This window comes from Lepidochelys kempii, chromosome 21, assembly GCF_965140265.1.
Source record: "Lepidochelys kempii isolate rLepKem1 chromosome 21, rLepKem1.hap2, whole genome shotgun sequence".
Lineage (NCBI taxonomy): Eukaryota > Metazoa > Chordata > Testudines > Cheloniidae > Lepidochelys > Lepidochelys kempii.
In genome coordinates, this window is record NC_133276.1 from 15,829,227 (window position 1) to 15,853,415 (window position 24,189).

The window sequence follows — 24,189 nt, forward strand, 5'->3', positions numbered from 1 at the left end:
CATGGACTATGACAAGCACCATGAAGGGCAGCCAAGTTCCCCGAGGACCCAGAAGCTGCAGAGCTGGGTAGAAATCAACTTTCAAGCCTACAACTGAATCCAGAATGGCTACAGCTGAAGAGAATAAAACCGCAGCTGGAAACCTTTCAGCTCAAACCAGAGCAAGGTGAGAAAGAAGCAATGCCAGCATGAGATCAATATATGGGAACTAAAGGAGGAGGCCCTTCAAGCAGTGGGTGACACTCTTCCCCCCCCGCCCCCCACCCCAGTCACCCAGGCAAGACAAACTGTACTGAAGAATATCTCACCACTGTTGAAAGAATGTGGACTGCATACTATTCTGGAAAACAAGAGGGTGCCCACACTTGATCCAAACTCTTGGGGAGTGCATTACCAGTATTTAATGAGATGGACATCAAACAGACTCTGAAATACCCAGAATTTTAAAAAGCTGTGTTGCAAAGGTTTCCAATCACCCCCGAAGTGTATAGGTTAAGATTCAGGAATCCCAAAAAGCATAGCAAGATAAGTCAGAGAATGTGTGTATAGAATATGTGATGCAATGAAAAAATGGGTAAAGGGACAGAGAATTGTGACCAGTTATTTGAACTTTTTGCACTCTTTCCTGAATAATATACTCTCAGGAGATCAGAGAACCATTTGGGATAAATCCTTAGGCACTGTACAATAGGAATCAGCAAGATCCACAAACTATGTACAGACCAGGTCATCCAGTGAGTAAAAACCACCGATGGAAGCACAAAAGCCTGGGGCATAGGAGGGGCCCAAGCTCCACAACCCCAGAACTGATCCCCTTTGCATAATCACAGTTACAAGTCTCTATCACAGGAAGATGGTCCAAGAAAGTGTTACTCATGTGGCTCCACTGAGCACATGACAAGAGACTGCCCTATGCTGGGGAATCCCAGTACCAGCCCAGGTCAGCAACTACCTTAGACTCGGGCCTTATAGGGGTGCCTGAAGAGATGCTCGTGAACTCTGTACAGTCTGATTTATTGGGAGGCTGATAAAAAGTTAAAGGTGCCAAGGTGACTGGCAAGGCATGCCAAGCTTGGAGAGAGACTAACGCCCAGATTTCTTTGGTCAGAAAAGACCTGGTTAGGGAAACAGATATGCTCCCTGGGGAAAATGTAAAACCCCTTGCACTGGGAAAGTCTGAAACAAACACTGGTCTGTTAGCTAAAATGGGAAAGTCTAAACGGTACTTTAAGGGCTTTGCTACACTTGCAAGTTACAGCACAATAAAGGAGCGCTGAGCACACTAGCTCACTACCCATCCACACTGGCAAGGCACGTAGAGCGCTCTGACTCCGCGGCTAGAGCACGGCTGGTCTCCACCTCAGCAAGTGGAATAACGTTTGCTGCACCCCCGCCGGAGCGCCGCAGCGCCAGTGTGAACGAGGTGTTGCATTACTGCGCTCTGATCACCTCCGGAAACGTCGAATAATCCCCTTAAGTCAAGTGGCCACTCTTGTCATTGATTTTGAATCGCTGCAGGAATGCGGATAGGCCCTCTGAAAGCTCCGTTTCTGACAGCCGGCTACTTATCTGCTCCGAGACAAAGCAAGCCATTATGGAATGGGGGGGGTGGGGGAGGGAGGAGGGGGTGTGTGTGTGTGTGTGTGTCAGAGAGAGAGGGGTGGCAGGGGGGAAGGGGATCTGCTGCTGTCTGAACTTACAAGACAGCATGCTCACATGCTCTCAGCCCCCCAAAAACCCACTCTCCAACACATACACACAACATACTCTCTGTCATACTCCCCTCCTTCCCCCACTTGAAAAGCACGGTGCAGTCACTTGCATGCTGGGATAGCTGCCCACAATGCACCGCTCCCAATGCCGCTGCAAGTGCCGCAAATGTGGCCATGCCAGTGCGCTTGAAGCTGTCAGCGTGGACAGACTGCAGCACTTTCCCTACTGTGCTCTCCGAAGGCTGGTTTAACTCAGAGCGCTCTACATCTGCAAGTGTCGCCATGCCCTATATGTTGGTATACTGGATAGCATTCCAGAAGATGTGCTAATTGCTAAGGATATCCTGTTTGTTCAAAGTGGTTAATATAATAACTGCTAGGGTAGAGGGGAAAAGCCAGGCTCAAAATTTTATCTATCATGTATGGACCTCATATCTACTCCCAGATTTGGAAGGTCCTTTAATCTGGCCAATTCTGCTCTTTGAATCACAAGCTCCACACTATACGTATAGAATTCAACTTCCCTGAACCTAAGAGGATCGAACTCAAACTGGAAGTACTCAAATCCCTCAGGAGAATGGAAGCTGTGCCGTTAGTGAATACATCATTAGCCAAAAGGAGGCGCAGAAAAGTGCAATTGCAATAGTTTATTTTAATTGCAAATGCCAAAATTATAGTTCAATGCTAGAAAGGAAAAAAAATGCTCCAAAGAGAACCAGGAACCTGATGTATGTTGTGGGGCTCGCGTCTCCTGTAAGGAGTCTAGAGCCTCTATGTCATTGCAGTACCACAGACCGGTAGAGCTCGGAGCACCTCCACAGCCCTGTCGCAGAAGCCACGGAGGAACTGATGGCTTAAGAGTGGAAGTGCCTTCTGCCTCCCCTTCTCAGATTGACTGCAGCTGAAGCAAAGAGCAGGAGGAGGAAGAGGTTACTACTAGCTCTCTCATTGATGCTCCTGTGGCTGAACACAGAATGGGTGGCACTATGAATTGATACACTGAGCCCTATGTGGATCTACATCCGATCAGCACCTGCCAGGAACAACCCACAATGCGACCCGTGATCCACTAACCATCTTTTACCTATATCCGCACCTGCGGCAGCAAGCCATCTCACAAAGGCTGGGGGGCTGGAGGGGAAGGAAGTGAGTGGGGGTGGTCTTGCAGGGAAGAGGCAGCGTGAGGGTGGGGACTGCAGGTAAGGGGCAGGGTCGTGAGGAGAAGGGACAGCATGGAGGGGCATCGCATGCTGCTCCCGGGGGCTTGCAAGTGACGGCAGCAGCAGTGCCTGTTGCATCAAAGTGGAGCGGAGGGGTGGGAGAGCTGGAGCCTCAGCTGCTCCAATCCTCGTGGCCGGGGGCGAACCCTGCTGCCCAGGAGCCAGCGGGCTGGGCCTGGGAGTGTGGCCAGTGCTACCGGGCTGGGCCATGGTGGGGACACTGGCACTGCCCGAGGGGCCTGAGCTGCTGGACAGGAAGCAACATGGAGAGCAGGTGCTGGACAGCCCCGACTCCAACCTGCCGCCCAGCCCTAGCAACTGGCCCCGAGCACACTGTGCCTCCCGGGCTACCCCAGCCGGACGCTGCGGGCCAGGCGCCGCCAGTGAGTAGAACCCTGCACGGTTGTATCCGCATCCAATCCACTATCCGCAAAAATTGTCCAAGGATGTGAAGCAGATATCTACGGATTTGCAGGGCTTTAGTGATACAGACTGTGGTAAACAATCTAACAATTTCCATTATAATCCTTTCCCCTCCTTCATTTTTGAGCCAAGCACAGAGTTCCCCACTCAGGAGGGCTGGAATTTGAAGGGAAAGAGTTATGCTTTAGCTTACAAGAGTCTAGTTGCTTTAAACATTCTTCTCCCATTGACAGTAACTAGTCAAAACCAGGCTGCTAATTAGAAATATGCAAATCAGCATTGTGCCTTTTTTATTAATATTTACTTGACCCTGATGCCACTGTAAGACTGTCCTGGCACATTTCACCTGTTTGCCTGAAGGAATAGTGCTAATTTGATGCTCTGCACTTCCCTTTTTAAAGAAAATCTTCCCTTGCACCTGAAACTGGCTACCCCAGCCTAATTTCCTGCCAATCTTAAAGCAATTCCATGAAAAGGAAAATGGCAACAGCAGCCTCATGCTTGCAGCAGTTTTTTTAAAACGCAGCTACTCTTAGAGCACAACCGACTGTCTAGCGACCGTACCAAAATTCAGCTTCTGCTTAGTTATTCCCTTTCCTTCTCCTCCCACGCCCAGGTCTAGATTGTTGTGATTATAGCTGTAGGTTGTTATTGCTGTTTGTTTTGTGGAACGAACATGTCTTAGACCACAGTTCACTGTAGAGATGTGTCCACACCACACAACATCCCTGCAATTGGCATCAGCGTTTGTCTTTGCAGAAAGGCCTAAGACACTGAAATCTTCTAACTAACACCAAGCACCACCCAGAAAGAATGATTCTATAAATTCTTATCTGTCCACACCACAAATGAAGTGCCCCATCATTCTGATCACTAACCTTCTTCGCTCCCTGGCTTCTCCATTTGAGTCTGTTCCAGTAGTTGACGTGGCGTTGGCAGACGTAACACCGTTGGCAGTGCTGAGTACAGTGCGATTTGTGATTACACCTAGTGGAGTGCTAGCAGAGATGGTCTCTGTATTTTTCTCTACAGTAGAGTCAGTTTGTTTCCAGTATGGGGCTCTGAAACATACAACACATAATGGAATACAAAGCAAGTGAACTCGATTGGCTTAGAGACCCAATACCTTCAAGGAAACATTAGAAGGTATGAACAACTTTTCCCAATTCTCTGAATACAATGGCATGATGGAATGTCAAAAGAATGGCATTTTTAAGGATGTCTAGAAGGATAAACAGTAGGAGGAAATATTCCTGACTTCACTGCTGATAGTTTTAGAAGTGACTGGAAAATCTGAGGGAATTTAATTGGTCAATAAGCAGGAGGAGGGATGGTCTCAAAGCTCCTGCAATTCAAAAACAAAACCTCAGTGGCACTAGAAATTACACATGCTGTAAAGAAGAGCTACCTAGAAAAATAAGGATGCATGGTTAACCATAAGTCAGGAAGTGACCTGTTTTCTATAAAACCATGTTGACTAGTATTGATTATTTCCCCCCTCCTTTAATTCTTTATTATTTGAATCCTTGCATCATTTCCATTATTTTGCCCAGGACTGATGTCAGGATAACTTGCCTATAATTACACTGGCTCATGTTAGAACGAGAACCCTTACACCTGTTAAAAACAGGAAATTCCAAGACAGTTGTTTTTCCAAACAAAATAGCCCTAATTTTAAACGTGGTTCTCTGTAGTGCCTAGGAAAGCCAATTATGCTTATGAAGCAACAGGCAGCACCGTTCCTTTCAAAAAGACAAAGCAAGCAAGCAAGCAACGCTATTTCTGTTATAAACAGCACAGAAAGGTATCACTACAGAACAAAACCAAGGTGGAATAAACCCAAGGTCAGATGCAGGAGACAGCCCACGGGTTTGGAAGGCTGGACCAAATGCAAGAGGGCATCACTCACCTGAAGTTTCAAAAACAAAAGGAGAAAAGGCTTCCCTTCTTTAGTGTATCTGCACAACGTGCCTTAGATGCGCACGTACCCAGGATTCATCACCAATTGGTCCGCTGGTTAGATCATTAGCTTCCCTGGCTTGGGCCCGGTACGGATGGCTAGTGCGACATGATTGGGGGGGAGGGATAGCTCAGCGGTTTCAGCATTGGCCTGCTAAACCCAGGGTTACGAGTTCAATCCTTGTTGGGGCCATTTAGGGATCTGGGGCAAAAATTGGGGATTGGTCCTGCTTTGAGCAGGGGGTTGAACTAGAAGACCTCCTGAGGTCCCTTCAAACCCTGATATTCTATGATTCTAAGTGAGAAATCTAAGGTTGTGTATGCAGTCTTAACGGTATGCATTGTTAACACACAATATATGCACTTTTTCAACTGAAATGCCTTATCAGCACCCACTGTTCAGGAGCTCATCATATCACGGAATGATTTCCGACTAGTTTAGAATTCAGAACCTCCAACCGCAGAACTGTGTGTGTCCGTTAAGGACATGAGCATTCTACAGTGTTCTCTGAATGAGCCCAGAGCCCTTACCTGGTATACTGGCGGATTGATGCAGTAGTGTTCGCACTAAGAGATGTAGGACAGGAAGAGGCGGGTTGCCACTGGGTGCCCAATGAGGTAGATGAACCAATGGTAGTGGGTGAGGTAGCAGATGTATTACGATTGGCTGAAATGTAGGGACTGTTGAGGTCACTACTTCTACCAAATGAAGCACTGTAAAACATCACAAGATCACTCCCTTCAGCGCATGGTTAACCAGTGGCTGACCATCACAGGCCCTTAGGTGAATTGGAGGGGGAATATTTAAATCTCAGAAAAATGAATGCAAGAGACATTAGACCATGAAGAGGGCACCAAAGAGAACACTCTGGACATATATCAATGATGCAACAATGGCTCTGCTTTGTAAGTCTAGGGGAGAGAATAAGGGGATGGAAGTGAATCAGGGAAGTTCAGAGAACAGGCAAAACCAAGGAAAATCCTGCTCCCACCTGAAGCAGCACCACCAGTTGGGTTCTCAAGCATTGGGGAAAGGTGGAGACAATAAGAGGATCAAGTCACTTAACCCAAGGAAGGTATATATAGACATAAGCAGAAGTTGCCTGACCCTGTTTCCAGTTGTTTAGAAGTTTGCCAAACTTATTTAAGTTTGGGCTAAAATTTTCATGCAGGGTATCTGCCTGAGACTGGATATTTTTGGAACATTTCAGCCAAAATGGTTCAACCATATGCTAGAATGATGTTAGGGAATTATGTTAAAAAATTCTTACAACTATTTCACTGAGAATCTCTAGCACCTCTGTGCTTTGAAGCAGGGACTTGACATTTGACAAGGAGGTGGACTATGTCAGGGACGTCCCTTCTGCTGTTCAAGAAAATCCACCCAAATTTGGCTAAGTTACAAGCTTCTGAAAAAAGACAGTTTGCACATGAGCACTAGAGTCATGGAGCTTTGCAGCTAAAAATCTCTGAAGATTCCACCCTCACTGAGCTCCTCCCAGCTCATGTGGCTGAACTGCACACGTATCATCCTCATAAAACTACTGAGCATCATAGAATATCAGGGTTGGAAGGGACCTCAGGAGGTCATCTAGTCCAACCTCCTGCTCAAAACAGGACCAATCCCCAACTACATCATCCCAGCCAGGGCTTTGTCAAGCCTAACCTTAAAAACCTCTAAGGAGATTCCACCACCTCCCTAGTTAACCCATTCAGTGCTTCACCACCCTTCTAGTGAAAAAGTTTTTCATAATATCCATCATGCTCCAGGCCAGGACTACATAGCTGCTGAAGTCTACTGAGCATGTACAAAATGGGATTTTTCCAAAGACTTCTAATTTGGGTAGATTTTCTCAAGAACAGCAAGAGGCATATCCCCAACACAAAGGCCAGCTGAGTCGATGCTGCAAAGCATGGGGATACTAAAGCTTAGTGAAACTGTAAATTTTTTCTAACATGGACAAAACATATTTCTCTAGTCTCATGCTCAGAAACAGCTAAAAGTTTAAAAAAGAAATCATCCAGAAGGCAGATACCTTACATGCAAAATTTCAGCCCATATGCTAAACTTTAATCAAAGTTATTAGGGTATATATAATATAAGGAAGTGGTGGTCAACTTTAAGCAGGAGACACTGCTGGCTTTGCCTGTAATAAATTTGACCCTTCCCCTTCATTTTGTGCAAGACAATATCAGACAATTTGAGATGAAACCTGAAACTGACCTGGTTTTTCAACTGTACATGGAATACTATGTTCACATCTGGAATAGAAGTCCAGAGACTCGCAATGAAAGTGATTAATGGGAAGCCTTTCATGCAACAATCGACTGAAATGATCAGGACTGTGTAGATCTCTCATTCCTTCTCTAAAGTAAAGAATGGTATAGACAGAGGTGTTGGGACACTTCTATTTACCCTCAATACAAGAACAAGGGGACATTCAATTAAACTCACAGCAACATATTTAAAACTGATCAAACCTGTACAACACGTTCAAAAGCCAAGCCTGGGAGCTTAAACTCATAACTTTGCTAGACACTAAAAATCACGGTCATAATAAAGACACTGGATTTATTGAAAGCTGGTCTCTCACCAACAGAAGTTGGTCCAATAAAATATATTACCTCACCCACTTTGTGTCTCATGCATAATGAAAATATGTTCAATTATATTACATGGGGCAAACCCCTTCTATATTTTTGTCCTAAGTAGGAGAGCCTAGGGAGGAGTAGGAAGAAGCTGATCATATGAGTAGGTTATTCCATTTTGGAGCATCTGGCATCTTCCTCTGAAGTATCATGTTGCTGTCAAAGGATGCTAGACTTGTTTGATTTGCGATGTCAATTTCTTGCATGTTTTAGCATCAGCAAGTGACCTGAACTAGACCTTTAAGGCCAGTCTATGCTCAGAAATGGAAGTGTTATGGTTGGTTGTCAGCAAAGGGCGCTGAGAATTGTTTCACCACTGTTGTGCGCACACAGGAAGGGTTGGGGGGGCAGGTGGGGAAAGGGAATGACACTTTCAGCATCACTGTGTATGGGAAATGCAGAGCCTAAGAAGAAACTAAGGTCTCAACATGGAGCAGCCTTGTATTCCTCATTAAGCCATACAGAAAAATTGTGGATATTTTTCCCCTTAACTACATTAAAGTATCGCACGTCCATTTTAAAGGCCCGTCCTACGACAGAAGGAATTGATTTTACAGTCCTTTTTAGAGACTTTTTAGTACCAGGAAGTCAAGCTTCTAGTGACAAAATGTTACCTTATGTGAAGGACAATTAGATTCCGCTCCTCATGCTACACACTGGTGTGTGAGACTAGAGTCTTTCACGATCTATATGTCTAACATTTCATACATGATCTATACATAATTAGCATTTGTTTCTCTGTACTTTCAATGGAAGGGTGTTTGCGACTACTATACAAACTGATCACAAGTTCACTCTTAGTGCATAAGATGCACAAGTTATCACCTTGTTTTTTGTAGCCACATATAGCTGCACATTATTCCTACTATGTGAAGGTATTCTCCCTTCATATGAATGCTTAAATGAGGCCTTTCATAGGAAATAACTTGACTGTGTGCAATTCCAAAAGTGGTCAGTACCAGCTTCAGCTAGTGCCTCCAAGTTTAATCATGGCACCATGGGGCGGGTTGGGTAAATATTACTTGTAAATCTGATTTTGGATTAGCTGAGGCACAAAGGAAGAAAGTTGTAAAATCCCAGCAGAATTGAGGTTGTTCAGTAACATTACTGACCTGAATCATGTCAGCTAAAGTGACAGCATCTATGTTATGTCTAAGAGACAATCTGGCTGCAGAGGTGAAAGTCTTGCAACCAGCTGCCACCTGTCTGACTGTCAAGTGAGAGACAAGCACAAACCGTTGGCTGGCGGCATCAGATCCCAGGATAGATGTAAATTCATTGGAATGGAACACTGCCTCACAAGAAAGGTCTCCTGCTTTGAAAATATCCAGCTGCTTCCCCTTTTGTATGAATAACTCCATTTACTCAGCAGCTAGATAGCCATATCCTATGTAAAGGCTGAGCTTTGCTATCATCCCCTAAACACTAGAACACAAGTAATATGGTAACATTCACAAGAGTCTCCCACACCCCATATATTCAGAGTTACACCACATTAAGGACAAATTATTCAGCTTGAGGGTCTAGCACTTGGCAAAAGCCTCATCTAAAATTGAGAACTTTACTTCCCTTGCACTAAAGATCAGAGATGGTTTTACAGACTGAAGTTCTAAGCAACACACTCGTGAGTGGGCCTGGCATTTCACAAGGCAACTTCAGGAGGTGAAAATTTCACTGTCCCCCTTCACTAGGAGCAAGTTTCCTCCCTCTCCCAATTGATATGAGAAGTCTAGAATGTAACGTTTGTCAGGGTGGCCTATTTAGTCCAGGAGCAGCCAACACCAGCTACTTCAGAGGAAGGTGAACCTCTCCCCTCCAAAATGATAATGGACAGGGCCAACTGGGAAAAGCTGTATACAGAGCAAGCTTCCTTCCCGACTCTGCCTCCCCATCCCATCAGCAAGCAGCAGTTGCCTATGTAGAGTGGTACATGCACCTGCACAAAAAGCTATTTTCCTGCTGCCAGAAGACGTGAACCATGTTGACTGATTTTGGATACCAGTCACATTCCTCATAAGTCTGGCTGTTAATGCTCATGAACTCTGGAGTGCTAATTCTCTGCTCCAGCTGCTGGCCTTGGACTTAAGAGAAGCAGCACAGACAGGAGAGAAGAGGAACAGGAATGCTCCCAGTTATTTTTGGATAGTTTGTTATCCAAAGTTGTGCAGTAACGTGCAACAGCATTAGAAACAGGCTCCCAGAACTGTTTAGTGCCCCCGCGAGACTGCATTTTACAATTTGGCTACTTCACCCTCAGCTTAAGAGGAATTTTGTTTTTAGCAATCTAACACAATTACACCAATGTAATTTGTTGGAAAAGTTTGCATCTGAACTATGCAAAGGCAATTTTTAACGTTTAGCCCAACGTTTTAAAACCCATGAGAACAGAAGTCTCATATGACAGGGTTTACAATTAAAAAGCTAAGCAGAGCTGGATGTTTGCTGCTGGGTGCGGGAAAGCAATGAGGACACTACGGCCAGCCACTCTAATGCAGCAATTAGAAAGAAAGCAACCACTCAAAAGCGTGGCTGGCAGGTTAAGAACTTCAGTTTTGCTCAGTAAGCAATTTATTTTAAATGTTAACAGGCTGTACCTTTTCAGGTAGGTAGATACGTAGGTGGAAGGTGCACCCGTCTGGAGGTCTTCGTTTCCCTTTGGTTCATCCCTCCATGGCTGCCGTGTGTAGGAGCCACTCCTCACCAGGTTAACAGCAGATTCTCTGTTGAGGCAGGAGAGAGCACTATGGCAGTTTAAAAAGACTCTGGAGCCATGTTGTCTTGGTTTATCACACTGCCAAGCATGAAGATAAGTGTTGGAGTCTCAACATCCAGTGGGAAGAGCAAAGAGCCCTCCACATTCAGGCAATACAAACCCTTTTCCAGTTACAGTCCTGATTCACCACAGGGATAACGGGGACATTTTAATTAAATTATTTCCCTTAAAATTAGCTCTAGTAATTGCCAAGTATTTATTACTCATTTAATGTCACAAGAACGCATGGTGTTTTGCACACACGTTAACACACAGTCTCTGACCACAAGCACTTAAGCCAAATTCAGACTGTTTATAGAAAATCACTTCATGCATTAGATCTAGAAAGATCTTGCTCTCCCTGCCTCTCTCCTTTTACCTTCTGAGACATCAAGGACTGGTCACTGCCAGAGACAGGATACCAGGCCACGGATCAATGGCCTGAGCCAATATGGTAAGTCTTAGGCTATTGATTTAGAAGCCAGGAGCAGCAAGTATAAACATTTAGCAACAACTAGAACTATGTGCCATGATTCAGAAATAAACTAATGCCCCTATGAGTGTTAATGTGTGAAGGAGCAGGGGAATGGGAGTTCAGAATCTGAGCTCAAGTCCCTCACTCCCACGCTGGAAGTATCTTATGCGTTGTTCTCTGGCAATTCCCTCTCGCCAGCTTTAGGAATCAGAACCTATTTGTAGCATGAGCTAATACGCTTCAGAGCTCCCAATTATTTTTCGATTTTGATTTCAACCTATTCATGCTATTTTACTTCAAGTCTCTAGTGCATTCCATGAAGCACTGATTTGGCTGGTGTTAAAAGAGAAGTACTGGAAAAATTGTGTCACACAGTACACTGTGACAACCATCTGCTAATATAGTCTGATCCTCCTCCATCTCACAGAGCAAGGGACACTTAGCAGCAATCAGCTGGGTACAGCACAGTCTGAGGCACCATTCAAAAACACTCAGCTTTATCAGGTTTCAGAGTAACAGCCGTGTTAGTCTGTATTCGCAAAAAGAAAAGGAGTACTTGTGGCACCTTAGAGACTAACCAATTTATCTGAGCATAAGCTTTCGTGAGCTACAGCTCACTTCATCAGTATGCATCCGATGAAGTGAACTGTAGCTCACGAAAGCTCATGCTCAAATAAATTGGTTAGTCTCTAAGGTGCCACAAGTACTCCTTTTCTTTCAGCTTTATCAGTCATCCCTCCTGTAATTTCAAATACAAATGGTCAGCTAAGATCCAAATAATGGTGGCAGTTTGAAATTGAAGCTAGAACACTGCAAGCAGGATGTAACAAGAACAGCACAGAATCTATAATTGCTGTGAAATTGTTTCTCAGAGCCTATTTGGTGTAACTGCTTCACAACAATTATAGTTTGTGCTGGCTCTACAAATCAAGCCGAGCTCAAATCTTATTCCCTTTAGATCACATTGCAAGGAACCCACTGGAGGCAGCATCTCCCTAAATAATCATGTTATGAGACAGATGCTGCTTCCATTTTTATATTGCAGCAGCAATGGGTAACCAAACAAGAACTGGGGCCCCATCCTGTTAGGCACTGTACAGACACACAGCAGAGTCCCTGATCCAAAGAGTTCACAAACTTAAGCTACATCGAGAAGCAACTGGTGGACAAAAACAAATGGGATGGAAGAGATGTTTGAGCAAGTTACAGTACAATAAGCAGCGGTCTCAGCTAGAGCTCAGATTTAGACTAATTTTAGAGGACAAGAAGGCACCTGCATAGTATCGCATGGAGGTGAGAGATTTGTGTATAATCATCGTTTGTAGCATTTCACATTTTAAATTCTGAAAGTGTGCCAATAATCTAAGAGTTTAGGGAGCAGATACTATCGCCTACTGAGGGAAGGGCCCATTAAATTCACTTTTCATAAAATGTTGCCAGATTTCAAGCCATATCAAACACCTGTGCACTTGGGAGTAATGAGTGAAAAGTATGAAGCATGAGCACAGAAAAAGGAGAAAGGCATTTCCAAGGACTGAATTCCAGCAGAATCTTCACCAGAATAAAATCTGAGCTTTAAACTCAGTCAAAGTCCTACCTGTTTTCCTTTTCTTCTATGTCACCCGTACTGCTTAGTCTTCTAGGGGCTACTGGGGCAAAGTAGTTTTTGCTGTCCTTATCCTGAAGGAAAAAACAAAAGTAAATATTTCAGGATCTTGTATATTCCACATGGAAGTTATATCTTCAATGGCATTCAACAACACCTCTGAATTACAGCGTGTAGTAGGGTGAGCACCCGCTCCAGCTCTGAAGGGGTCGGAAAAGCCCTGCAGAGGGCTGGGGCAGGGAGTAAAACCCCGGCTGATTGGGGGAAGTGGCAGCAGCAGGGGGCCACGCCCCAATCAGTGCCCAGGTGGCTCTATAAAGGCTGTGAGCCAGAAGTTCCAGAAGAGACTCTCTCTAGCTTGGAGAGAGAGCGACCTGGCTGCAAGGGCTGAGAAGGTACCTAGATTAGGAGCAGGGATGGGGAAGGCCAAGGGAGCTGGGGAGCTCGGGCCTAGGAAAGCCCCAGGCTATAGGCCTGGGGAGGCCTATTCGGTACAGGGGTTGCAGGGGCAACCACAGGTAGGCAGAGGCAGCAGGTCCAAACCCCCTCGCCTGTGATGAGCGGCTCATACTGCAGTCTGCCCCAGGGAGCAGGGCTAGTTGGTTTCTGGCAGTAGCCTAAGTGAGGTGAGGTGGAGATAGTGGGTGGGGGTTCCCCTGGGAGGGGGAGACCCAGAACTGTGGGCGTACTGCCAGGGGGCAGCACCCAAGACAAGGGCACCGGGGTCCGGGAGGGACACGGGGGTGAGGGGCGGCAAGACACCAGCCTGAAAGAGGCTGGATGCTGGATACTAATTCCCTGAAACGACCAGCAGGAGTGCTGCCGGGTGAGTCTGCACCCCATGATAAGTGGTGGAGAATGCAGGCATGAGCAGTCTGTCCCCGATACAAGGGACAGAGTGAGGACAGCGGGACTATTGCCCAGGGATGAAGGTGGAGAAAAAGGGGACGATGGATCCCGGGTATTCTGGGGTTTATTATGCAGAGACTCCAGGTGCCTTCCCAGGCTGGGCCCCAGGGCCGGTGCCCCAATGGAAGGGGGCAGAAGACCTAAAGGGACTCTGGGAGGCCCATGAGCGATTTTGGAAGGGGCAGCTGGCTAGGGAGCAGCGGGCCCTGATACAACTCCTCAGGGAGGGGTTCATGAGGAACCGGAGAACATGGCGAGGGGCTGAGGGCCAGGGCCAGGAGGCCGGTGGCAGAGCGTCAGGCCTGCTATGCCTGCCGACAAACGGGGCATTTGAAAAGAGACTGTCCCTATGGGGATAGGGGCAGGGCACCACAGCCCCGACCGGGACAAGGAAACGTCCCGTGGGCAGGCCGCCGGGTGCGGAAACCTGGGCGGCTGCCAACCTGTTGGGCCTGGGGGCAGAAGGGCCACAGACAGTGGGCCTGCCCAGGCCAGAGCGACCAAGAAAGGCCCAAGACAGCCCAGAGGCAGGGAACCTGCTGGGGCTGCTGGGAATGGGGCCACATAAGGAGGCACTGCCCCCTCAGGGGAACTGAAGAGAGGTGCCTGTGTGCCTGGAAGGGCCAAGACCGAAAGAGGCAGCGACCAGGATGGAGGGAACCCAGACCATCATGGGGGCCGTCACCGAGGACAAAACCCAGACGGACTGGGCCCAGTGGGAGGCCGGGACCCAGGTCGGGGTAGAACAGGTGGCTGTGGGAACCCAGACCCTGAGGGAAGAGGGCCTGGGGGACCAGGACCTATGGGCACGGTTAGAAGCCGCGGAGCTGGCCCACAGGAAGGCCGAAGCCCAAGTCTGGGAGATGGCCCGGGCTGGGAGGCCACGGAGAACAAGCGGGCGGACCTGGAAGGGCGACCTTGGAGGGGTAGCCTCGGGGAGCCCAGGCCAAGACTCCCCCCGAATCCCAGGGATCCCCAATCAGGGCCCAGGTGGCTCTATAAAGGCTTTGAGCCAGAAGTTCCAGAAGAGACTCTCTCTAGCTTGGAGAGAGAGCGACCTGGCTGCAAGGGCTGAGAAAGTACCTAGATTGGGAGCAGGGATGGGGAAGGCCAAGGGAGCTGGGGAGCTCGGGCTTAGGAAAGCTCCAGGCTGCAACCCTGGGAAGGCCTATTTGGTACAGGAGTTGCAGGGGCAGCAGGTCCAAACCCCCTCGCCTGTGATGAGTAGTTTATACTGCAGTCTGCCCCAGAGAGCAGGGGCTAGTTGGTGACTGGCAGTAGCCGAAGACTGAGGCGAGGTGGGGATAATGGGTGGGGGTTCCCCTGGGAGGGGGAGACCCAGAACTGTGGGCATACTGCCAGGGGGCAGCACCCAAGACAAGGGCACCAGGGTCTGGGAGGGACACGGGGGCCAGGGGCAGCGAGTCACCGGCCTGAAGGAGGTGCTCCGGAGGCTGGATGCTAATTCCCCAAGACGACCAGCAGGAAGTGCTGCTGTGTGAGTCTGTGCCCCATGACACAGTGTTTCCATTCTTGTTTCTAAGGGAGAGTCCGTTCTTATTTTTTCCAAAATTGCCAGTTTTAAAGGCTTTTGCTCTAAGTTAAAAATTGGCATGGAGGAGTCAGCCTGGAACCATTTCAAGAAATAGCCCAAAAGATCTGTTTTCTAGAATTACCATATGTCCTTTTTAAGAGAGTTGCCTTCCCTGGGAACTAGCATAGTAAATGTGAGGCTAATAATTGAGGACAGCTGCTAAATTAAGATAGATCGTGTGTAAATGGGTAGCAGAGCTGAATGGATGAAGAGCACACTGGGGAAGACTTTATATTCAGAGCAGCACAATTATCTGTTGTGAACACAGGTCACCCACTGGCTGGATTAGATATTCCCCACTAAAGTATGTGGGATGCCAAACTACTGGGGGATTGCAAGGCAGGTTCTAACTTAGGTTGGAAGGGGTAAAAGGAATGCTTTGGCTGAATTCCAGCAATTTTGCATGAACTGCCAACATAGAAAGTAAGATGGTGTACTTTTCAGAACAGGAGGAAAGTATAAATCAGGGGTCAGCAACCTTTTAGAAGTGGTGTGCCGAGTCTTCATTTAGTCACTTTAAATTTAAGGTTTCGTGTGCCAATAATACATTTGAACGTCTTTTAGAAGGTCTCTCTCTATAAGTCTATATATATCACATCACTAAACTATTGTCGTATGTAAACAAGGTTTTAAAAATGTTTAAGAAGCTTCATTTAAAATTAAATTAAAATGGTGATCTTACACCACCGGCCCGCTCAGCCCGCTGCCGGCCTGGGTTCCATTCACCTAGGCCTGCAGCAGGCTGAGCGGGGCCTGTGGCCGGGACCCCGGCTGGCAAGGGGCTGGCAGCCAGAACCCCAGACCGGCAGCGGGCTGAGTGAGGCCAGCGGCCACGACCCCAGACCGGCAGCGGGCTGAGTGGCTCAGCCCGCTGCCCGTCTGGGGTCCCGGCTGCCGGCTCCTGCCAACCAGGGTCCCGGCTGCTGGCTCCGCTCAGCCTGCTGCCAATCTGGGGTCCTGGCCCTGTCCACATAGAGTAGGTACCTACCTTCTCCCTGGTTCTAGCCATTCTCTTCCTCTCTCTGCACTGAGATGAGGGTGGGAGTCCGCTGAGAACAGGACTGGGGTGAAGGAGCAGGCTGAGGGTTAGGGTACAGGGTCTGGCCAGGAGCTAGAATGAGGAAGGGGGCTCAGGGTTGGGTGTGGAGCGCTTACCTGGACAGCTCCCGTTTGGTGCGAAGGGTGCAGGTGGGAATGTGGGGGGAGGAGTGCAGGAGCTCCCGTTTGGTGCTCATGGTGGGGGTGGGAATGTGTGGGGGGTGCAGGAGTCAGGGTTGGGGGTGTGGGAGAAGGGTGCAGGAGTCAGGGCAGAAGGCTGCAGGGGCTGGGTATGCGGGGGGGTGGTGCCAGAGTCAGGGCTGGGATTGTGGGGGGGTGCAGGGGTCAGGGCACGGAGCTGGAGGGTGTGGGAGGTGCAGGGGTCAGGGCAGAAGGCTGGGGGATGTGGGCTAGGGTCATGGGGGTGCTCCCAGCCCCCTGCCCTGAGCGGCTCACAGCAGGGGGCTGAAGGGGATATGCTGATTCCGCCCCCTTCCCCAAGGTCCCCAGAGCAGAGAGCGCGCCATCAGCTGATCAGCTGCAGGGAGGGAGAGGAGGAGGGGCAGGAACCCAGCACACTGGGGGAAGAGGTGGGGGGAGGGGGAAGGAGAGAGCGGTGGACGGGGGGCAAAGAAGAGCGGGCCAGGCCAGGCAGGATTTTGAACAGCACGCTGCTTTTTGCCGGGGTCCCCGGCAGGCAACAGTGTGCCATTAAAAACTGGCTCGCTTGCCATCTTTGGTGCACGTGCCATAGGTTGCTGACCCCTGGTATAAATGTACTAAAGCATCTGAACACAAATGCAAGCAACATGAAAAAAAGATGAAAGAAGAATGACAGGGGTATTAAATTATGGAGATTACAAACTAGGGGCCATAACTGAAACCCGGTGGGATGACGCTCAAAAGTGGGATCGCTATACAAATGTGTAAGCTGATTGATGCTGCTTGATAAGCACCCCTCAGATGTGATTCACTGCAAACTGTTTTGAGGGAAAGGAGACCTTTTCTTTGTTGTCTAATAATGCAGAAATCCGGGGACTCGACGAAGAGCGGTAGATGGAGGAACCTCTCTCTCTCAGTGCCTCCCGGGAAGCAGCTTCGCTTAGCATATTGTGGCTGCCAGTTTTCCGTAGACCAAGCCTCCAAGATGAGGGAGATTCATCCTTTTGCTCCTCTGATTTGTTGAGCAAACTGGTGAACTGTGGTGGAAGAAGACAACAGCGGGTAGGAAACTAGGGAACTGCAGATAGTAAAACTCTCTGGGAAGTTAAATTATATACTAAATAGGTTACACTTTAAAGCATGAGATTCAATGCAGTCTCCAGCAATAGCTGGGGACGGACACACACACTTCTAAATTGTAAATGCAAGTTCAGGTTAATGAGGATATAGAGAGGGAATAAAAAGGTGTCAAAGGTTTTGTCAGCATGTGTTTAAGAAGGGCGTACTACTCAAGAATGGCAAAGGCACAAGTGACTTATGCAGTTCATCCCACATGAGCGCAAGTAAACACTTCATATCAGAAACCATACAACTGTGTATTCTGTACATGCTGCTCTGTATTTGTTTTTGTATGGACTTTAGCTATACATCCACAGTAGCAGTACTGGCATATTACTCTATGTATGCTAGAGAGATCCATGAAAATAATCCATACTAGAAGAGGGAGGCTCCTGCAGAGCATCTGCCTCCATCTACTCATGTGCAAGGTTATAGGAGAGATGTGTGGTTTTTTTTTGTTTGTTTGGTTTTTTTTGCAGTATCTGAGTTGTACACACTCATTTAATTAACACTGTTGCAATGCATATTTACAGTGGGACAAAGTTAGCTTGCACACAGGACCTTAATTCTGGCATTTCGAGATTTGTGTACTTAACTTTGCAACCTTAATTTTTTTTTAAAACGTGGTTTTGGATGGATTTCGCTCTAAAGGAAAAAAGCTAGACAATCCGGGATTACCTTAACCCATGCACTGCATGGAACCCGTAGAGCTATTCGACTTGAGCTTACAAGACACCGTGAGGCCACTATACTGACTCTTCCCAGCAAGAAATCTAGTCGCACAGTCTTGAGACACAGGAAAAGCAACTAAACTTAAAAGCTCGAGAGGCAGGAGACCGTTGTAAACAAAGTTGTGTTAATTAAAGGGATTTCGGTTAATATAACACAAGGAGTTTATCTATAAAACAAACATACACCTATGCAGTGTTAGCCCACTTCCGTTAATCAAGATCTCAGACGACTGAGATTTCTGATTTCCACACTTGCATAGGAAGCACTCATCGGCTTGAGGTAGCTGCAATGCTTTGCAGTAGGGAAAAGGGTTAACTGCACTATTCATAGTTGCTCACTCTCTTCCTCATCACTTGCCTGGTTAAGTAAATTTAAGTTTATGCCATAGCCAGCGCTATCTTATTTGCTCTGGGCAAACAATTAGGCTGACTGGCATGTACAAAACAATTTATGACTAACAATGAAACCTCTTGAATCTCTCATACCTATTAGCTCAGTCTCTAAAAAAACCCAAAACCCTAGCATATAACCACCTGCACTTCAGTGTAGGAACCTGAGACATTAAGCACAGGGCCACCAAAAGGAATGCAAGATATGAAGGTTACTCAGCTGTAACTGGAAGTTCTTTGACATATATGGTCCCTAGCTGTATTCCAAACATGGGTACGCCCATGTTCCTTGTGCCGGAGACCAGACAATTTGCAAGTTGTGTCTGTACGTCTGCACCTGCACCCCCGAGCTCCAAAGGTATAAGGGGACGTGTGGAAAAACTGCTTCTCCAGTTCCTTCACTATTGCGAATCCAGTCAAGACCCAAAGCAGACAGGAAAAAGGGTGGGTAGTGGAATACAGATTATGGTCCCGTCAGGTGTGCACAAAGAATGCTAACTCCAACATGCACCTGCTCCAGGTTCATCTACCATACCAGGAAAGCCATGACCGTGGCAAAGATTATTACTTTGGTATTCATGTAGTCACTGTCTGATGAGTAAACAGCCCAAAGCCAGCCTGTACACAGAGGTGAAGCCTGGAGAATGGCGTTATGCAAGTACACAAGGCCATGTGGCCTAGCAGAGAAAGACAGACCTTGACTGTGGTTTGAGGGTGACTTACTTGACTTATCAGGCTGTTAATGGCCTGAATTTGGAGCCTTGCTGAAGTCAGTTCTTTGGCTGCTTCTACAAAGTCTAAGGTTTTTATGGGACTCAAAGCAGACTTTTCTCTGTTTACACAGATTCCCAAGGATGTCTGAAGGTGGAGCAAAGATAGGGTGGCTGACTGAACCTTCTGATTGGATCTGCCCATTAGGAGCCATTCATTTAGTTATGGGAAGTGGTATAGCTGTTTTGACTCATCTGGGCCACCACCAGATTGAGGACCTTCATGTAGGCCCTGTTGCCAGTCCAAACAGAAGTACTCTGAACTTGTCCCACCAGAAATCTGAGGAACCTTCTGTAGGGCAGATGAATGCCTAAATGAAAGTATCTTTCATGTTGAGAGCCGTGAGCCACATGTCCTTCTCCAGGGAGGGAATGATCAGTGCCAATGTACACATCCAGAATTATGATTTGCAAATTAAAATATTCCGCTGATGTAGGTCAAAAATGGGTCTTTATCCTTTTTTCTTGGAGACTGAAATATAAGGAGTAGAACCCTTTCCTTACACGCTGAGGTGGCACTTACTCTATAGCCCGTCCAAGGAGGGGACGGTCCACCTTACAGGGGTTTCCTCATGAGGGTGGTCCCTGAAGAGGGGCCAGGAAAGGGGTTTGCAAGGGGAAAGGAGAGAGAGAGAGAGAGAGAAAAACTAGATGGCATAGCCAGAGCAGATGGTATCCAATCCCCACTTATCCATTGTTGTTGCCCTCCAGTTGTGGGTGAAAAATGTGAGGGGGCTACCAAAGGTTTGGGGGGGGGGCAGTTGGAGATGACGTTCTCAAGCATCCTGTCAAAAGTAACCTCTAGTTGGTGGATAGGATTGAGTAGCTGTGGTTGAAAGAGCTGCCTGCCTAGCGCTTTGCACCTTTTGACATTTGCACAGCAGTTCGTAAGGGTGTTGGTGGTAGAACAGCTGAGGGAGATGTCTTGGTTTATACACCTGTTTGTGATTTTTCCTCTTTGGCGCTGGCTATAAATGCCCAGGGAATGTAAGGTCATCCTGGAGTCTTAATGAGCGCAGTGACTCATCCACCTTTTCGTTACAGAGCTCAGACTCACAGGGCAAGTCCTCAGTGGGATTCCTCCCTGAGGAGCCCCAAAGAGTGAAGCCATGATTCATGCCTCAAGTATCGCCGTAGCAATAGCGCTAGATGGGGTATTGACAGTGTCCATTGCAAATTGAAAAGAAATCTTATCTACCAGTTTGCCTTCATCAGGGAGGGCTTGGAATTAGACCCTGTCCACTGAGAGAGTGTCTTCAAACTCCAAGAATTTGGAGTAATTTGTAAAATCGTGCTGCGCTAATAGGACCTGGTAGTTAGCAATTCAGGAGTATGCCATACCACCCTGACTGGTTCCATGATGGCCTCATTTACTGGGAGGCCCACCTGACTGGTGCCAGTGGGCTGCAAGATGTCCATGAGCTTATACTGCATATCATGGAACTCCTGGAGTGGAATCTGGAGTTCAATTGCCACCCTCTGCAAGAGCTCTTGGTACTGCCTGTGGTCTTCAGGCAGGGACGCTGAAGATGAAGAAATTGCCTCATCAGGCAAGGACGATGACATCTGTCAAAACCAGTTGATCCAGCTTCATTTCCTCCTTCCACGTACTCTGATGGAGCCAGTTGGTGTTCACCAAGAGGAGAGGGCTGGCGGGATTCACACACAGATCTGGAGTGTCTCTAGCATAGGGATCCCATGGATCCCAACAGGGCCAGTATGAAGTGTCAACTGGTTTTGGGGGGGGAATCTCAATGCAGTGGAGACCATCAGTCCCCTAGGTGGTCACGATTGGGCACAGGATAGGTCCAAGATCTCCTACAGTTTCTGTCGGGGATAACGTCCCTACTTGGAAGCGATGGACTGTCTGGACATCAAAATCAACCAATGAGAAGGTAAATTTTGTGTCTGTTGGCCATACTGGTGGATGAATGCTTCAACTCCTCTATGGAGTAGAGGAGCAGCCCCTTCTCCTCAAGAGTTTCTTCTTCTGTTGTTGAGATGTCCCTCAGGAGGATCACACCAGAAAGGAGAGGAAAGAGAGGATAAGGTAAGGTGAAAATATCCTCCGAAGAGGTAAAAGTTTCAGCCCGTCCCAGAACATGAGGTGTCCCAGTTATTGGTGCTCAGAGGATCCTTCTGGAAACAAGTCAGTACAGTTGAAGAGGAGTGTATCCTGGAGCTCCCAGTCATTGCTGGCAGGTGCTGATCCTTTAGCTTTTGAGCTGGAGCCAGAGCCAATACCGATTATCTTTTTTCCTTCACACCTTACCCTCATGGTCAGGGGGTTTAGGCAGACCTAAGTCTTTAGGACCAACATGAGGACTCACTTGACTTGGACAGAGTCAGGGAGGGATCCTTCTTTAAGAAGCAAATGTGGAAGGGGATCTGTTCTAGCATCTATGAGAGTGCCCCTAACTCTCCTAAGAGGCCTGTGGCAATGATTACTCTGACTTAACAGCCCTGGCCTCTTCTTCGGAGCTTATGCTCAGAGGGGCACTGCCTGCAGACCGAGGCCTATGTACCAGAGGGCTCACCTGGCCGGGATCCGACTGGGTCTCATGACTTTCTCCATGAGGTACTTCCTCAGGTGAAGCTCTCATCACTTCTCAGGTTTGGGGAGGAAAGCAGAGACAGATGTGAGCCTCCGCAAGACACTAAAGGCAGCGCTAGCAGTCAGTCATCGCTGACTGAGATGGGGCAGGGCCAGGAGACACTTCTTAAATCCCAGGACTCTAGGCATGGTCCTTCTTCTGAGGGGAGTGAAAAGAACTGGAGAGGGGAGGCCCCAAGGCAGAAGCGGGGGACAGGGGAACTAAACTATGCTAATTAAAAGACTGAAAACACTAGAAACTATTATATTTACAGGTACGAAAACAGCAGAAAGGTGGCTCTGAACACAGGATTCTGACTCAGGGTGGGCAACAGTAAGAAGGAACAGGAGGGGCGGTTGGTCCGCACCTCTCCTTATACCATTGATACTGAGCACAGAACACGCGGGCCCGCAAACGAACCAATAGACACTACTTTCAAATTCTCCAGTCTCGGGCATGTATGGAATACACATAGGGACCGCACTCATGGCTCTTGCTAGCCAAGTGGATTTAGAGTCAGAAGAGGTTTAGGTCTAATCTCAGTAGCTATAGTGAGCTTCACTTGGGGGTGGGGCGGGAGAATATCATTGCTAGAGAAATGACAAGCAGTCTCACGTCTACCTCATTAGTGTAGCATCATAGCTCCAACAGTCCCATCGAGTCTGGGGCAGGTTATGTAAACTGGATGGATCTTCAGGCTATGTGCTTCAATGCCAATTGCATTGCTGTCACATTGCCATGAAGGGTAAAAACAGGAATTTTACCAGTTGCTTCCATAAGGACAATTTCAATGGAGTACTCTCTGTTTCAGTACTTCCTGCTGAAAGGAACTAGGGGAACAAATGTAGACAAAACTGCTTCTGTCACCAAACAGGCAGTGGGGTCCTTCCTGGCCAGAGAACCAGGAGTACTTGTTAAGCAGTAACGTGTTTTTTTTCTTTTGTTTTTTTTAAATGGCCCAACTTATTTCAGAGGGTGACATAATGGAAAGACTGCACACCAGACAAAATTAGCCCCATTTGTGCATGTCCCAGACTATTATGTCGATAACTGTGCCTCTTTGTTAAATCAGAGAGAGAATAGTATCTGATTGTAAGTCTTGCAACCTCTCTGAAGACCAGTTTAAGAAAATCTATTCTCCAGTGCAACCAACTGCTTTAAAGCAACAATGGAATGCACAGTTGGATTCTACAGCAATCCCCAATTCACTTACTTTTCTGGCAGGAGATGCAGTGAAGGAGTTATGCTCTGGTGGTGGTATTTGTTCAGTGATGCTAGTCCTGGGTTCATGACCAGAATGGTTGGCAAAGGACTCTTTCTTTCTCTCTACAATTTTAGACAAGGGGAGGAAAAACAAGGTGTTTGAACGTTGCATTTATAAACCACTTTCCCTTTACCACTGATATGCAAATAAGCTGACCCAAAGCCTATGTAATAACAGAACATTCCAGTTCCTCACACTCAGAAAAAAGGGAAGCATCCCTAAGTCTACTCACTGAACAAAAGGTATTTCTGCCCAGTCCTAAGACACCTCTGCACTTAGTGGTTACAGTTGAAGCATGATTTTACAGAGCCATCTATTTCACCCCAGCAGGCAATCTGCCCCTTCTTTCCAGAGCATTTGAGGCCAGATAACAGACTTCATTCATTAGATTTCCTTTAACTGATCATTCTTGACAGACCAATGGGTCTGAGAACTAAAGTATTCCTGCAACACCGAAATATGCGTGGTGGCATGCATGTCTTAGTCAGTCAGGTGAGGGATACAATGACATGGTTCTGCTGGATATTCACCATGGGTTTGGGGCATAGCTCTTGCAGAGAGAGGAAGATGGGAATGCAATGACATAACTTATATTTCATATCTGTGTACAGCTGGGACTATCTGATCAGGCTGGAGACAGTCAAGAATAAACTAACCAAAACAGCCAGATCCTGTGGCTACCTAGTTGCTCCATTCTACAAGCTCAAGCTTCCACCATTAAGGCTTTTTGATTTCTATTCAAGACAGATGCCTCTAACCCTAGAATACAGCATTTGGTTCTAAACACCTTGTTACCTAAAGGACATGAGCAGTACGTATCAT

At 47.3% G+C, this 24,189-nt stretch overlaps 1 protein-coding gene across 16 annotated transcripts in view; it reads right to left on the minus strand.

Moving 5' to 3' along the window:
- Nucleotides 1-24,189, minus strand: part of PPP1R12B (protein phosphatase 1 regulatory subunit 12B) — a 178,703-nt gene that overhangs the window by 88,002 nt on the left and 66,512 nt on the right. For 10 of the 16 annotated variants that reach the window (XR_012155807.1, XM_073319695.1, XM_073319706.1 and 7 more), the window contains 6 exons: nucleotides 23,317-23,429; nucleotides 17,339-17,536; nucleotides 12,788-12,870; nucleotides 10,558-10,683; nucleotides 5,846-6,028; nucleotides 4,234-4,416 (listed from right to left, as the gene is read on the minus strand). Coding sequence is in view for 15 of the 16 variants with exons in the window: in XM_073319695.1 (XP_073175796.1) it covers nucleotides 4,234-4,416; nucleotides 5,846-6,028; nucleotides 10,558-10,683; nucleotides 12,788-12,870; nucleotides 17,339-17,536; nucleotides 23,317-23,429 (886 nt within the window). In the remaining variant the exon portion in view is untranslated. Of the gene's footprint in view, nucleotides 1-1,737; nucleotides 2,614-4,233; nucleotides 4,417-5,845; nucleotides 6,029-7,462; nucleotides 7,682-10,557; nucleotides 10,684-12,787; nucleotides 12,871-17,338; nucleotides 17,537-23,316; nucleotides 23,430-24,189 lie in introns of those variants that run through there. The other 6 variants (XM_073319707.1, XM_073319698.1, XM_073319696.1 and 3 more) reach the window with 6 other exon arrangements.